Source organism: Tursiops truncatus, chromosome 3, assembly GCF_011762595.2.
Source record: "Tursiops truncatus isolate mTurTru1 chromosome 3, mTurTru1.mat.Y, whole genome shotgun sequence".
Taxonomy (NCBI): domain Eukaryota; kingdom Metazoa; phylum Chordata; class Mammalia; order Artiodactyla; family Delphinidae; genus Tursiops; species Tursiops truncatus.
Genome location: NC_047036.1, coordinates 30,296,161 through 30,308,875, shown reverse-complemented (window position 1 = coordinate 30,308,875; position 12,715 = coordinate 30,296,161). Strand labels below are relative to the sequence as shown.

The 12,715-nt window shown below is 40.5% G+C and overlaps 1 protein-coding gene across 14 annotated transcripts in view; it reads left to right on the top strand.

Moving 5' to 3' along the window:
• CPLANE1 (ciliogenesis and planar polarity effector complex subunit 1) overlaps positions 1-8,074 on the top strand; it is a 130,346-nt gene extending 122,272 nt beyond the window's left edge. For 11 of the 14 annotated variants that reach the window (XM_073802062.1, XM_033852804.2, XM_033852803.2 and 8 more), the window contains 2 exons: positions 6,910-7,082; positions 7,609-8,074. In XM_073802062.1, coding sequence (XP_073658163.1) covers positions 6,910-7,082; positions 7,609-7,782 — 347 coding nt within the window. In that variant the 3' untranslated portion in view covers positions 7,783-8,074. The remainder of the gene's footprint in view (positions 1-6,909; positions 7,083-7,608) is intronic. The other 3 variants (XM_033852802.2, XM_033852800.2, XM_073802060.1) reach the window with 2 other exon arrangements.
• Positions 8,075-12,715: the final 4,641 nt, after the last annotated feature.

Below are 12,715 nucleotides of genomic sequence, written 5' to 3'. Positions count from 1 at the left end.
AGTGTCTCCTGCAGAGGTGGTGGTGGGGCAGCTGTGGCTTAGTGTGGTGACAAGACACGGTGGTTCTGGGGAGTACTCTTTGGTGTGAGCACTCCAGGAGGCTGCCATTTTGTCTCCAAGACTTTGCCCCACCCAACAACCTGTAGGCTCCAGTGCTAGGACGCCTCAGGCCAATCAACAGGGATGGACACAGCCCCACCCCACCCATTAGCAGAGAGCTGCTTAAAGTCTTCCTGAGCACATGGCTACCCACGAAACACACCCCTTGATACGGCCCTGCCCACCAGAGGGACAAGACCCAGCTCCACCCACCAGTGGTCAGGAACCAGTCCCTCCCACCAGGAAGCCTGCACAAGCCTCTTAGCATCACCCACCAGGGGGCAGACAGCAGAAGCAAGAACTACCACCCTGCAGCCTGCAGAACGGAAACCACATCGCAGAAAGTTAGACAAAATGAGACAGCAGAGGAATATGTCCCAGATGAAGGAACAAAATAAAACCCCAGAAGAACAACTAAGTGAAGTGGAGACGAGCAATCTACATGAAAAAGAATTCAGAGTAATAACAGAAAAGATTATCCAAGTTCTTCGAAAAAGAATGGAGGCACAGATAGAGAAGTTACAAGAAATGTTTAACAAAGACCTACAATTAAAGAAGAAACAGATGAACAATAACTGAAATGAAAAATACACTGGAAGGAATCAGTAGCAGAATAACTGAGACAGAAGAATGGACAGGTGAGCCGGAAGACAGAATGGTGGAAATCACTGCTGCAGAATAGAATAAAGAAAAAAGAATGTAAAGAAATGATGAGAGCCTAAGAGACCTTTGGGACAACATTAAATGCACCAACATTCGCATTATAGGGGTCCCAGAAGGAGGAGAGGGAGAGAAAGGACCTGAGAAAATATTTGAAGAGATAATAGCTGAAAACTTCCCTAACATGGGAAGGGAGACAGTCAAGGAAGTCCAAGGAAGCCCAGAGAGTCCCAGGCAGGATAAACTCAAGTAGGAACATGCTAAGACACATAGTAATCAAATTGACAAAAATTAAAGACAAAGAAAAAATATTGAAAGCAACAAGGGAAAAGCAACAAATAACATACAAGGGAATTCCCAAAAGGTTGTAAGCTGATTCCTCAGCAGAAAGTATGCAGGCCAGAAGGGAAGTGATGAACAGGAAGAAGCTTCAACCAAGAACACTCTACCTAGCAAGGCTCTCACTCAGATTCGATGGAGAAGTCAAAAGCTTTACAGACAAGCAAAAGCTAAGAGAATTCAGCGCTACCAGACCAGCTTTGCAACGACTGCTAAAGGAACTTCTCTAGGTGGAAAAGAAAAGGCCACAAATAGAAACAAGAAAATTATGAATAGAAATGCTAACCAGTAAAGGCAAACATACAGTAAAGGTAGGAAGTCATCCACACACAAGTATGATATCAAAAGCAGCAATCGTGAGGAGAGTACAAATGGAGGATATTGGAAATGAATTTGAAATTAAATGATCAGCAAGTTAAAACTATCCTTTTTATGTAGACTGCTGTATCAAAACCTCTTGGTAATCACAAACCAAAAATCTACAATAGATATACAAAAAAGAAAAAAGGAATCCAAACACAACATGAAAGGTAGTCAAATCAAAAGAGAACAAAAGAGTAAGCGAAGAAAAAAGACCTACAAAAACAAATCCAAAACAATTAACAAAATGGCAACAAGAACATATCAATAATTACCTTAAACATAAATGGATTAAATGCTCCAACCAAAAGATATAGACTGGCTGAATAGATACAAAAACAAGACCTATACATGTGCTGTCTACAAGAGATGCACTTCAGATCTAGGGACACATACAGACTGAAAGTGAGGGGATGGAAAGTATTACAGGCAAATGGAAATCAAAAGAAAGCTGGAGTAGCAATGCTCATATAAGACAAAATTGACTTTAAAATAAAGACTGTTTCAAGAGACAAAGAAGGACACTACATAATGATCAAGGGATCAATCCAGGAAGAAGATATAACGATCTTATATGCACCCAACATAGAAGCACCTCAGTATATAAGGCAAATGCTAACAGAACAGCCATAAAAAGAGAAATCAACAGTAACACAATAATAGTGTGGGACTTTTAACACCCCACTTCATCAGTAGACAGATCATCCAGACCGAAAATTAGTAGGGAAACAGAGGCCTTAAATGACACATTAGACCAGATGGATGTAATTGATGATATTTGTAGAGCATTCCATCCAAAAGCAGCAGAATACACATTCTTAAGTGCACGTGGAACATTCTCTAGGATTGGTCACATGCTGGGCCACAAAGTGAGCCTCGGTAAATTTAAGAAAACTGAAATCATGTCAACCATCTTTTCTGACCCCAATGCTATGAGATTAGAATCAACTACGAAAAAACTGTAAAAAACACAAACATGTGGAAGCTAAACAATATAATAATAAACATCATGGATCACTGAAGAAATCAAAGAGGAAATCAAAAAATACCTGGAGACAAAAGACAGTGAAAGCACCATGATCCAAAACCTATGGGACACAGTTCTGAGAGGGAAGTTTATAGCAATACAGTCTTACCTCAGGAACAAGAAAAATGTCAAGTAAACAACCTAACCTTACACCTAAAGCAACTAGAGAAAGAAGAACAAACAAAACCCAAAGTTAGTAGAAGGAAAGAAATCATAAAAATCAGAGCAGAAATAAATAGAAACAAAGAAAACAATAGCAAAGATCAATGAAACCAAAAGCTTGTTCTTGAGAAGATAAACAAAATTGATAAATCTTTAGCCAGACAGACTCATCAAGAAAAAAAGAGGGCTCAAATCAATAAAATTAGAAATGAAAAAAGTTACAGCAGACACCACAGAAATACAGAGGGACTAGTACAAGCAATCTATGCCAATAAAATGCACAACCTGGAAAAAATGGACAAATTCTTAGAAAGGTACTATCTCCCAAAACTGAACCAGGAAGAAATGGAAATATGAAAACCAAATACAAGCACTGAAATTGAAACAGCAATTAAAAAACTTCCAGCACACAAAAGTCCAGGACCAAATGGCTTCACAGGTGAATTCTATCAAACAATCAGAGAAGAGTTAACACCTATCTTTCTGAAACTATTCCAAAAAATTGTAGATGAAGGAATACTCCCAGACTGATTCTATGAGGCCAGTGTCACCTGATACCAAAACTAGACAAAGATACCACTCACACACAGAACGAAAATTACAGGCCAATATCACTGATGCATATAGATGCAAAAATCCTGAACAGAATACTAGCAAACGAAATCCAGGGACTTCCCTGGTGATCCGGTGGTTAAGAATCCGCCTTCCAGTGCAGGGGACGCAGGTTCAATCTCTGGTCAGGGAACTAAGATCCCACATGCCACAGGGCAAGTCATGGCGACTACTGAGCCCGTGTGCTCTAGAGCCCACATGCCACTAGTGAGCCCTGTGCCACCACTACCAAGTCCTTGCACTCTAGAGCCCGCGCACCACAACTAGAGAGCCCACCCCCTGCAACTTCTGAGCCTGTACGTTCCGGGCCCATACACTGCAACTAGTGAGCCTGTGCACCACAGCTACTGAGCCAACACTCTCTGGAGCCCATGCACCACAACTAGAGAGAAGCCTGCACACCACAACGAAGAGCCCGCACACCACAAAGATCCCGCATGCTGCAGTGAAGATTCCACCTGCCGCAACTAAGGCCCAATGCAGCCAAATAAAACAAAAAACAAACGAAAAACCTCAAATCCAACAGTACATTAAAAGGATCATACACCATGGTCAAGTGGGATTTTTTTCGAAAGATGCAAGGATTTTTCAGTACTGCAAATCAGTGTGCTATACCATATCAACAAATTGAAGAATAAAAACTATATGATCATCTCAATAGATGCAGAAAAAGCTTTTGATAGGGCTTCCCTGGTGGCGCAGTGGTTGAGAGTCCGCCTGCCGATGCAGGGGACATGGGTTCGTGCCCCGGTCCGGGAAGATCCCACATGCCATGGAGCAGCTGGGCCCGTGAGCCATGGCTGCCGAGCCTGTGCATCTGGAGCCTGTGCTCTGCAACGGGAGAGGCCACAACAGTGAGAGGCCCGCGTATGGCAAAAAAAAAAAAAAAAAAAAAAAAAAGGTTTTGACAAAATTCAACACCCATTTATGATAAAAACTCTCCAGAAAGTGGGCATTGAGGGAACATACCTCAACATAATAAAGGCCATATATGACAAACCCACAGCTAACATCACACAAAATTGTGAAAAGCTGAAAGCATTCCCTCTAAGATCAGGAACAAGACAAGGATGTCCACTCTCACCACTTTTATTCAACATAGTTTTGGAAGTTCTAGCAATCAGAGAAGAAAAGGAAGGAATGCAAATTGGAAAAGAAGAAATAAAACTGTCACTGTTCGCAGATGACATGATACTATACATACAAAATCCTAAAGATGCTACCAGGAAACCACTAGAGCTCATCAATGAATTTGGTAAAGTTGTAGGATACAAAATTAATGCACAGAAATCTCTGGCATTCCTATACACTAGCAATGAAAAATCAGAAAGAGAAATCAAGGAAACAATCCCATTTACCATTGCATCAAAAAGAATAAAATACCTAGGAATAAACCTACCTGTGGAGGCAAAAGGATCTGTACTATGAAAACTATAAGATGCTGATGAAAGGAAAGCAAAGGCGATGCAAATAGATGGAAAGATATACTATGTTCTTGGATTGGAAGAATCAATATTGTCAAAATGACTGTACTACACAAGACAATCTACAGATTCAATGCCATCCCTATCAAATTACCAATGGCATTTTTCACAGAACTAGAACAGAAAATTTTACAATTTGTATGGAAACACAAAAATGACCCCAAATAGCCAAAGACATCTTGAGAAAGCAAAACAGAGTTGGAGTAATCAGGCTCCCTGACTTCAGACTAAATGACAAAGCTACAGTAATCAAAACAGTATGGTACAGGCACAAAATCAGAAATACAGATCAATGGAACAGTATAGAAAATCCAGAGATAAACCCACACACCTATGGTCAATTAATCTATGACATAGGAGGCAAGAATATACAGTGAAGAAAAGACAATCTCTTCAATAAATGATGCTGGGACAACTGGACAGCTACATGTAAAAAAATGAAATTAGAACACTCCCTAACACCATACACAAAAATAAACTCAAAATGGATTAAAGACATAAATTAAGACTAGATACTATAAAACTCTTAGAGGAAAACACAGGCAGAACACTCTTTGAGGTAAATCACAGTAATATCTTTTTGATCCGTCTCCTAGAGTAATGGAAATAAAAATAAACCAATGGGACCTCATTAAACTCAAAAACTTGCACAGCAAAAGAAACCATAAACAAAACAAAAAGACAACCCATGGAATGGGAGAAAATTTTTGCAAACAATGTGACCAACAAGGGATTAATCTCCAAAATTTCCAAATAGCTCATGCAGCTCCTCGATATCAAAAAAAAAAACCCAATCAAAAAGTGGGCAGAAGACCTAAATAGACATTCCTCCAAAGAAGATAAACAGATGGCCAAGAGGCACATGAAAAGATGCTCAACATTGCTAATTATTAGAAAATTGCAAATCAAAACTACAATGAGATATCATCTCACACCAGTGAAAATGGCCATTGTCAAAAAGTCTACAAACAATAAATGCTGGAGAGGGTGTGGAGAAAAGGAATGTTGGTGGGAATGTAAATTCATATATCCACTATGGAGAACGGTATGGAGGTTACTAAAAAATCTAAAACTAGAGCTACGATATGATCCAGCAATCCCACTCCTGGGCATATATCTTGAGAAAACCACGGTTCAAAAGGATACGTGTACCACAGTGTTCATTGCAGTGCTGTTTACAATAGCCAAGACATGGAAGCAACCTAAATGTCCATCAACAGAAGAATGGATAAAGAAGAAGTGGTACGTGTATACAATGGAATATTACTCAGCCATTAAAAAGAGTGAAATAGGGCTTCCCTGGTGGCGCAGTGGTTGAGAGTCCGCCTGCCGATGCAGGGGACACAGGTTCGTGCCCCGGTCTGGGAAGATCCCACATGCCGCGGAGCGGCTAGGCCCGTGAGCCATGGCCTCTGGACCTGCACGTCTGGAGCCTGTGCTCCGCAACAGGAGAGGCCACAACAGTGAGAGGCCCATGTACCGCAAAAAAAAAAAAAAAAAGAATGAAATAATGCCATCTGCAGCAACATGGATGGACCTGGAGATTATCATACTGAGCAAAGTACATCAGACAGAGAAAGACAAATATCATATGATAGCGCTTATATGTGGAATCTAAAAACAATGATACAAATGAACTTACTTACAAAACAAACAGACTCACAAACTTAGAGAACGAACTTATGGTTACCAGGGGAGAAGGGTGGGGGGGAGGGATAGATTGGGAGTTTGGGATTGACATATACATGCTTGCTATATTTAAAATAGATAACCAACAAGGACCTACTATTACTATAGCACAGGGAACTCTGCTGAATATTCTGTAATAACCTAAATGGGAAAAGAACTTGAAAAAGAATAGATACATGTATATGTATAACTAAATCACTTTGCTGTACACCTGAAACTAACACAACATTTTTAATCAACTGTACTCCAATATAAAATAAAAAGGAAAACAAAACAAAAGAGGTGGCCAGAATTCAATTTCCTTCTCTCACATAGAATAGGAATTGCTGGAACCCTAAAGCCAACCATATCCAGACCTTGTGATTTAAATATTAGGTAAGGTGTGACTGCCTTGGGTTTGATTATAAAAGTCATTGTAAGTAACAAACTTATAAATGAATCAGTCCTAATGTATGCATTGTTCTTTTCCCTTGAAAGGGTCTAATGCTCCCTGTCTGCGGTGTACAGAAAATCACACAAGTGCTGGTCTTGCCCCTCAAACCAAGGAGGTATGTTTAGAGTATGAGAGAGAGGAGACTGTGGTGAGCCCCTGGATGGTACCTTCAGACATCCGTGCGATTCTGTATGAGAGTCACAGTTCCCTTCTACAGGTACACGTTGTTCCAGGTTCCAGTTTGCCTAGTGGTTCCTTGGGTTCTTTAGGGTTTTTTTGTTGTTGTTTATTTATTTATTTAGTGGGATGTAGACATACTGAAAGATTATTAGGTCAGTTTGAAGTAGCGATTCAAAGCATCTACACTTGTGGCTTAGTACTCCAGCATATATCATGCAGAATTTTCCTTGACTGTGTATTTTCTTTTTAATCTAAAAAAAAAAAAAAAAGACTCAAAAAACAAGACACAACAACAAAAATGTAAGAACAGATCATTGTACTATAGACATAAAAATCTATTCTGTCCACTCTTCAGACCTGGCGCCAGCATCTTGTGTCGGGTGGTGCTCATTCAGCCCATTGCCAATCTAGATGTGCTGGGCAACCGCAGCCCTGGTTCCCTTCATGTTTCCTTCAGTGCTCGGTGGATGAGCAGCTCTAGAATCTTTGGAAAATTTAGTTCATGTTCCATTTATTTTTTCTCAGGCTAGGACCACAACTTACTGTCTTTCTCAATTTGATAGGACTCATCACCAACTGAAGAAAAGCCAGAGCCTCCTTTTGGGGTGGGTGGCCCGGACAGCTTGTCTGAGAGCACAGGCAGCATCCTCAGCAAGCTTGACTGGGATGCCGTCGAAGATATGGTGGCCGGTGTGGAGGACAAGAGCCCGTCTGTCCTTCGGGCCCTGGACCTGTAAGACCTGAATGTCACTCTGCTTCCACGCAAAGGCCAGCAACTCAGTGTTGTAGTTCTGAAAGATCTGGGGGTTTAAGGGAGAGAAGCAATGAAAGAAGCAATTTGAATTTACCACCTGCAGGCATATTATTACCTGGATTAGACATTTTAAGAGGAAAAATAAACATTTCTCAATAAGTTTGCCTTCGAGGGAAAGGGGTTAACTATAGATGTGTTATATGTTTTTGCATTTGACTTATTATCTTTAGGTATAATTTTTTAAATGATGAAATAAACAGTACCTTTCAAGCCAAGCTTGTATAATATTTAAGCTTCTTTCAATAAAAACCTTCTGTCTTGCCTCATCCTTTACCCCCTTAGTTTTAAGAAGCAACCTTAGCTGGGTCAACCTGATAGGAAAAAAAATGCTTTCATTGAGGTGAAGAAAATCACACTCTCACCAGAGACGCTCAATAATGAACTCCATTTTAAAAGATATCCTAAAATTGTGTAGGACTTGGCTGTGGGGTGAAAAGGAACCAGCCACCTTCCACTAATCCTGAACTTCTAAATAAAACATGTTCCACATGGGCCAGGTCTTCTGTCCTCTGCCCTGTATCGTGAAAAGCCTTGGAGGAAGAAAGAGTTGGATACTTTGGGTGCCTTGCAGAGTCTGGCCACTGCTACTACCCTGCACTTTGATCTCTGCCTTGTCAGCTCAGTGGGGCCACTGTGGTCTGCTTGGACATAGCTCGTTATGCTGGAGTTGGGATAATACCCTTAAAGCAGAGAGCCAAGCATTTATGAGACTTACCTCATGAGCTTCCCTTCCCTCGGGGATCACTGTCTCGCACTGCACGATGCTGTCCAGTGTCTAAAAGCAGCTGCCTCACATTTTTTGTCCAATTTTATGGTTAAGGCATGCAGACTGGTCACGTGCCAGTTACTTTGTCATAGCTGCAAGTGGAAGTCTTTTCTTGGTCTCAGTCAATTTTACATCCGTACAGCAAACCTGAAAATAAGGACTGAAGGAGGGTAGAGCATGTCAGCAGAAGACTGATGGTCCTAGGCAGCCTCCAGCCTCTAGCTTGAATATGTTCTCTTAGTCTTCAAAAAACTGCAGTACGACAGTATTGTAGCATGCCTGACACAGGAAAGAAACATCCTTACAAGGAAGGGTCTAGACTGCATACCTTCCAAACAAGGGTTAAAAGAAGCAGTTTCCATATCTAGATTTCAAGCACTTACCATGCTTGGGAATACCTCCAGTTATCAAAAGGATTCCCCAATTTCTCAAAACAATATTATTTTGCTCACATTTTTATTAGAAAATATACGGCATTTAGTATCATGTATATCTAAACTAAAGCCACATCTGAGTGTCCTGTTCTTAATTCTGGCTGAGTTTGGAATCTGTTAGCAAAGGAAGCTCAGACACAAAGCTGCCAAGAAATTATATCCGTGGGCCTGGCTTAGAAACACCAACTGCAGCCTTCCTTTCCTACTTCAGCTCCTACTGATAAATTAATTTTATTCCTTCTAAGACCTAAGTGAAAGGATAATAAAAGAATTTTTAAATGTACAAATCAACACAAACGAAGAGAACTGGAGAGGAGATATCACTGGAGGAGAGAAGTCACAGGAGGTGTAAGAGGGTGAGGAGGCCATAATAGAATTTGTGCAGAGGAGGATAGTGACGAACAGTGAATTTAAGACTCAGAGCTGACAAGCACAGAAAGGGACCCAGGGAGACAATCACGGTGTAAGTCTTAGAACAGTTGCAACTCCTCATCTCTGTATCCCTTGTGCAAAGAGCTCCCAGTAGCTATGCCCGAGGCAGGAGTCCAACTTCCCACCTGATTACTTTAGAGCAGAGACCAGCAAATCTGGCCTGCTTTCTGTTCTTGTAAATAAAGTTTTACTGAAAGACAACCTGCCCATCCATTCACATGATATCTACGCTGCTTTTGCTTGTCAGTGGCAGAGTTGCATAGTTGCTACACAGACCATGTGACTTGCAAAGCCTGAAATACTTATTTTCTGACTCTTTAGAGAAAGTTTGCCAACCACTGCTCTAGAGTGGAGCTCACCAGATGAAATCCACCTCTAACCCTTCAGAGCTTCAATAAAGAGCTTCAATAAGCTTTCTAGTACCTTGCTCAAAAACCTGAATGGACAGTTAGGCATCACTTGACACAAAGAGAAAGCCCTTTTCATGAAAGGGAGAGTCAAAATTAAATGAGCAAAACAACAACAAAAAGATCATGCAAGAAATAGAACAAGTGGTTTTTTAAAGCTAACAAATTGGAAGGCTCAGGCAACGACAGAGGAAGCCCTATTCTCACATTTCCGTTAATAAAGAAGACATATTTCTTATTGGTGAGTGGCAAGAGTTCAACATCAATTGATTCCCATTTTAAAAACGAGTATACATGCATTCACCAAGTCCCTACTTCTGGCGTTTGACGAGTAAGGGGCAGCTACTTCAGGAAGCTAAGTAGATTAAATGTTTGCTTTGCAGAGCACTCCCCCAGCAGATGGATGGGTGTCTAGATTTGGGGCAAATGGCAGCCAGCTGGACTGCAAGTCCAGGCTACAATATGTTCTCTCCCCTGGCTCTACGGACAATAAAGCTGTTAGTTTTATCTGTATCTGACTGCAGTTTATAATTCTAATCAGAATTCCAAGGACTGAGGAATGTGATTTATCAGCCTCCTTAACTCTGAACACGTGAAGCACTGGCTGTGGCTTGAGCTCAGGCCTCCAAATGGTGAGGATGCTACTTTTTAATCTGACAGATAGATAAATATGAGATGTTGCATTCATAAAATAAAACAAGTTACTGTATGAAAGGAGCAATCAGAGAACAAGAAGAAACTCTTTGAAATTTAAAATATAGCTGAAATAAAAATTTTAATAGCAGAGTTAGAAGATAAAGTCGAAAAACTCTCAAAGATAGACTCAAAAGAAAAAAAAAAAAAAAAGCAAAAAACGTAACTGAGATCAGTCCAGGAAGAATAATATCTGACTAACAGAAATTATAGAGAGGGGCTTCCCTGGTGGTGCAGTGGTTAAGAATCCGCCTGCCAATTCAGGGGACACGGGTTCGATCCCTGGTCCGGGAAGATCCCACATGCCGCGGAGCAGCTAAGCACATGCACCACAACTACTGAGTCTATGCTCTAGAGCCTGCGAGCCACAACTACTGAGTCCATGTGCCACAACTACTGAAGCCCATCCACCTAGAGCCCATGCTCCACAACAAGAGAAACCAACGCAATGAGAAGCCCACGCACCACAACGAAGAGTAGCTCCTGCCCGCTGCAACTAGAGAAAGCCTGCACACAGCAACGAAGACCCAACACAGCCAATAAATTAATTAATTTAAAAAAAAATTATAGAGAGAAGAAACCAAGGGGAAGAAATTATCAAAGAAAATTCTCCATAGCTAAGAACACAGATCAAAAGTCTATAACATGCTCTGTAGAATGAATTTCACAAAGAGATCCACTAAGAAACACCATAGTGAAATTTTACAATATGAGAAATAGAGAAAATATTCTAAGTTTCTAGAGCGGGAAAGCACAAGTCATAAACAAAGGAATAATCATCAATGTGGTAGCAGCCCTCTTAACAGCAACAACACAGGCTAGATTATGGTGAAAATACTTTCAAAGGGAAAAATTTCCATTTAGAATTTTAGACCCAGCTATCAACCATGAGGTGAGAATAATGACATTTTCAGACATCTAATGATTCGAAAATTTTGTCCTTATGTGTCCATTCTTAGGAAACTACTACAGGATATGCTCAAGCAAACTGAACATTTTTAAGCAAAAAGGAGGAAGTTTTGGGTTCCAGACATGGGTTCTGGATCCTACCAGAAGAGGGATAGAAAAAGTCTGGTAGAACACCTTTGCAGCAGTCCTGAAAAATCGGTCCAGATTGGTGCAAAAGTAAGAACAGCTCCAGGAAGGAGTTTCTTGATGGAGGAATGCAAGAGGGGCAGGGAGGGAGAAGACTCAAACAAATGAATGATATGAAAGAAATCTGTAATTCTTTTGGAGCTCTATGTGGAAATTATGTAAGTGAAAAAGCAAAGCAATTTCACTAAAAGGAAAACAAGAATATACGATAAAGGAAATGTATTCATAGTAAACTTAGCTCTAATTGAACAATATTTACATAGTTTTATATTACATAAATTCCTATTAAATATACTGATATCCATACTGGGAGGAGAGGGAAAGACTATAAGAGCCAAGTCTTTATCATAAAAAAGTCAATAGGGGACTTCCCTGGTGGTCCAGTGGTAAAGAATCCACCTTCCAATTCAGGGGACACGGGTTCGATCCCTGGTCGGGGAACTAAGATCCCACATGCCGCGGGGCAACTAAGCCCGCGTGCTCTAGAGCCTGCATGCCACAACTAGAGAGAAGCCTGCACGCTGCAACAAAAGATCCCACATGCCTCAACAAAGATCCCGTGTGCCGCAAAAATAAACTAAGTCAATAGATGATAATATAATTCAATATCTAAGTTCCAGAGTTAATAAATTGCAACAGTACATTCTTTAGAAATATGCATGTTAGCTACCCAAGGAAATCAGAGTGGTTGCCTGTAATTATATTAAAAGCCTGTCTCATTAAAATCTATCTTGGAATTACTCTGAACTGTATAAAAAGGATTTTAAAGATTCAGTTGACAGTTTTAAGCTATCCAAGACTATTTTTTTTGGTTCCTTTCCTCACTTCAAATCATGATTATTCCTCATGGGCTGTCCTCCAGATGAATCAGGGGTAAGTCATGTTGTCTTTTGTGTGGATATCTACCCAGGAATACTTGTCTCACTCATCAAAACTTACTAAGGAAATTCACACCTGTTCTCTCCTCGTTACAATTTAATTTTTAATTGTTGGCCATTATTTCAGCCTACCAAAGCTATGTGACCAACT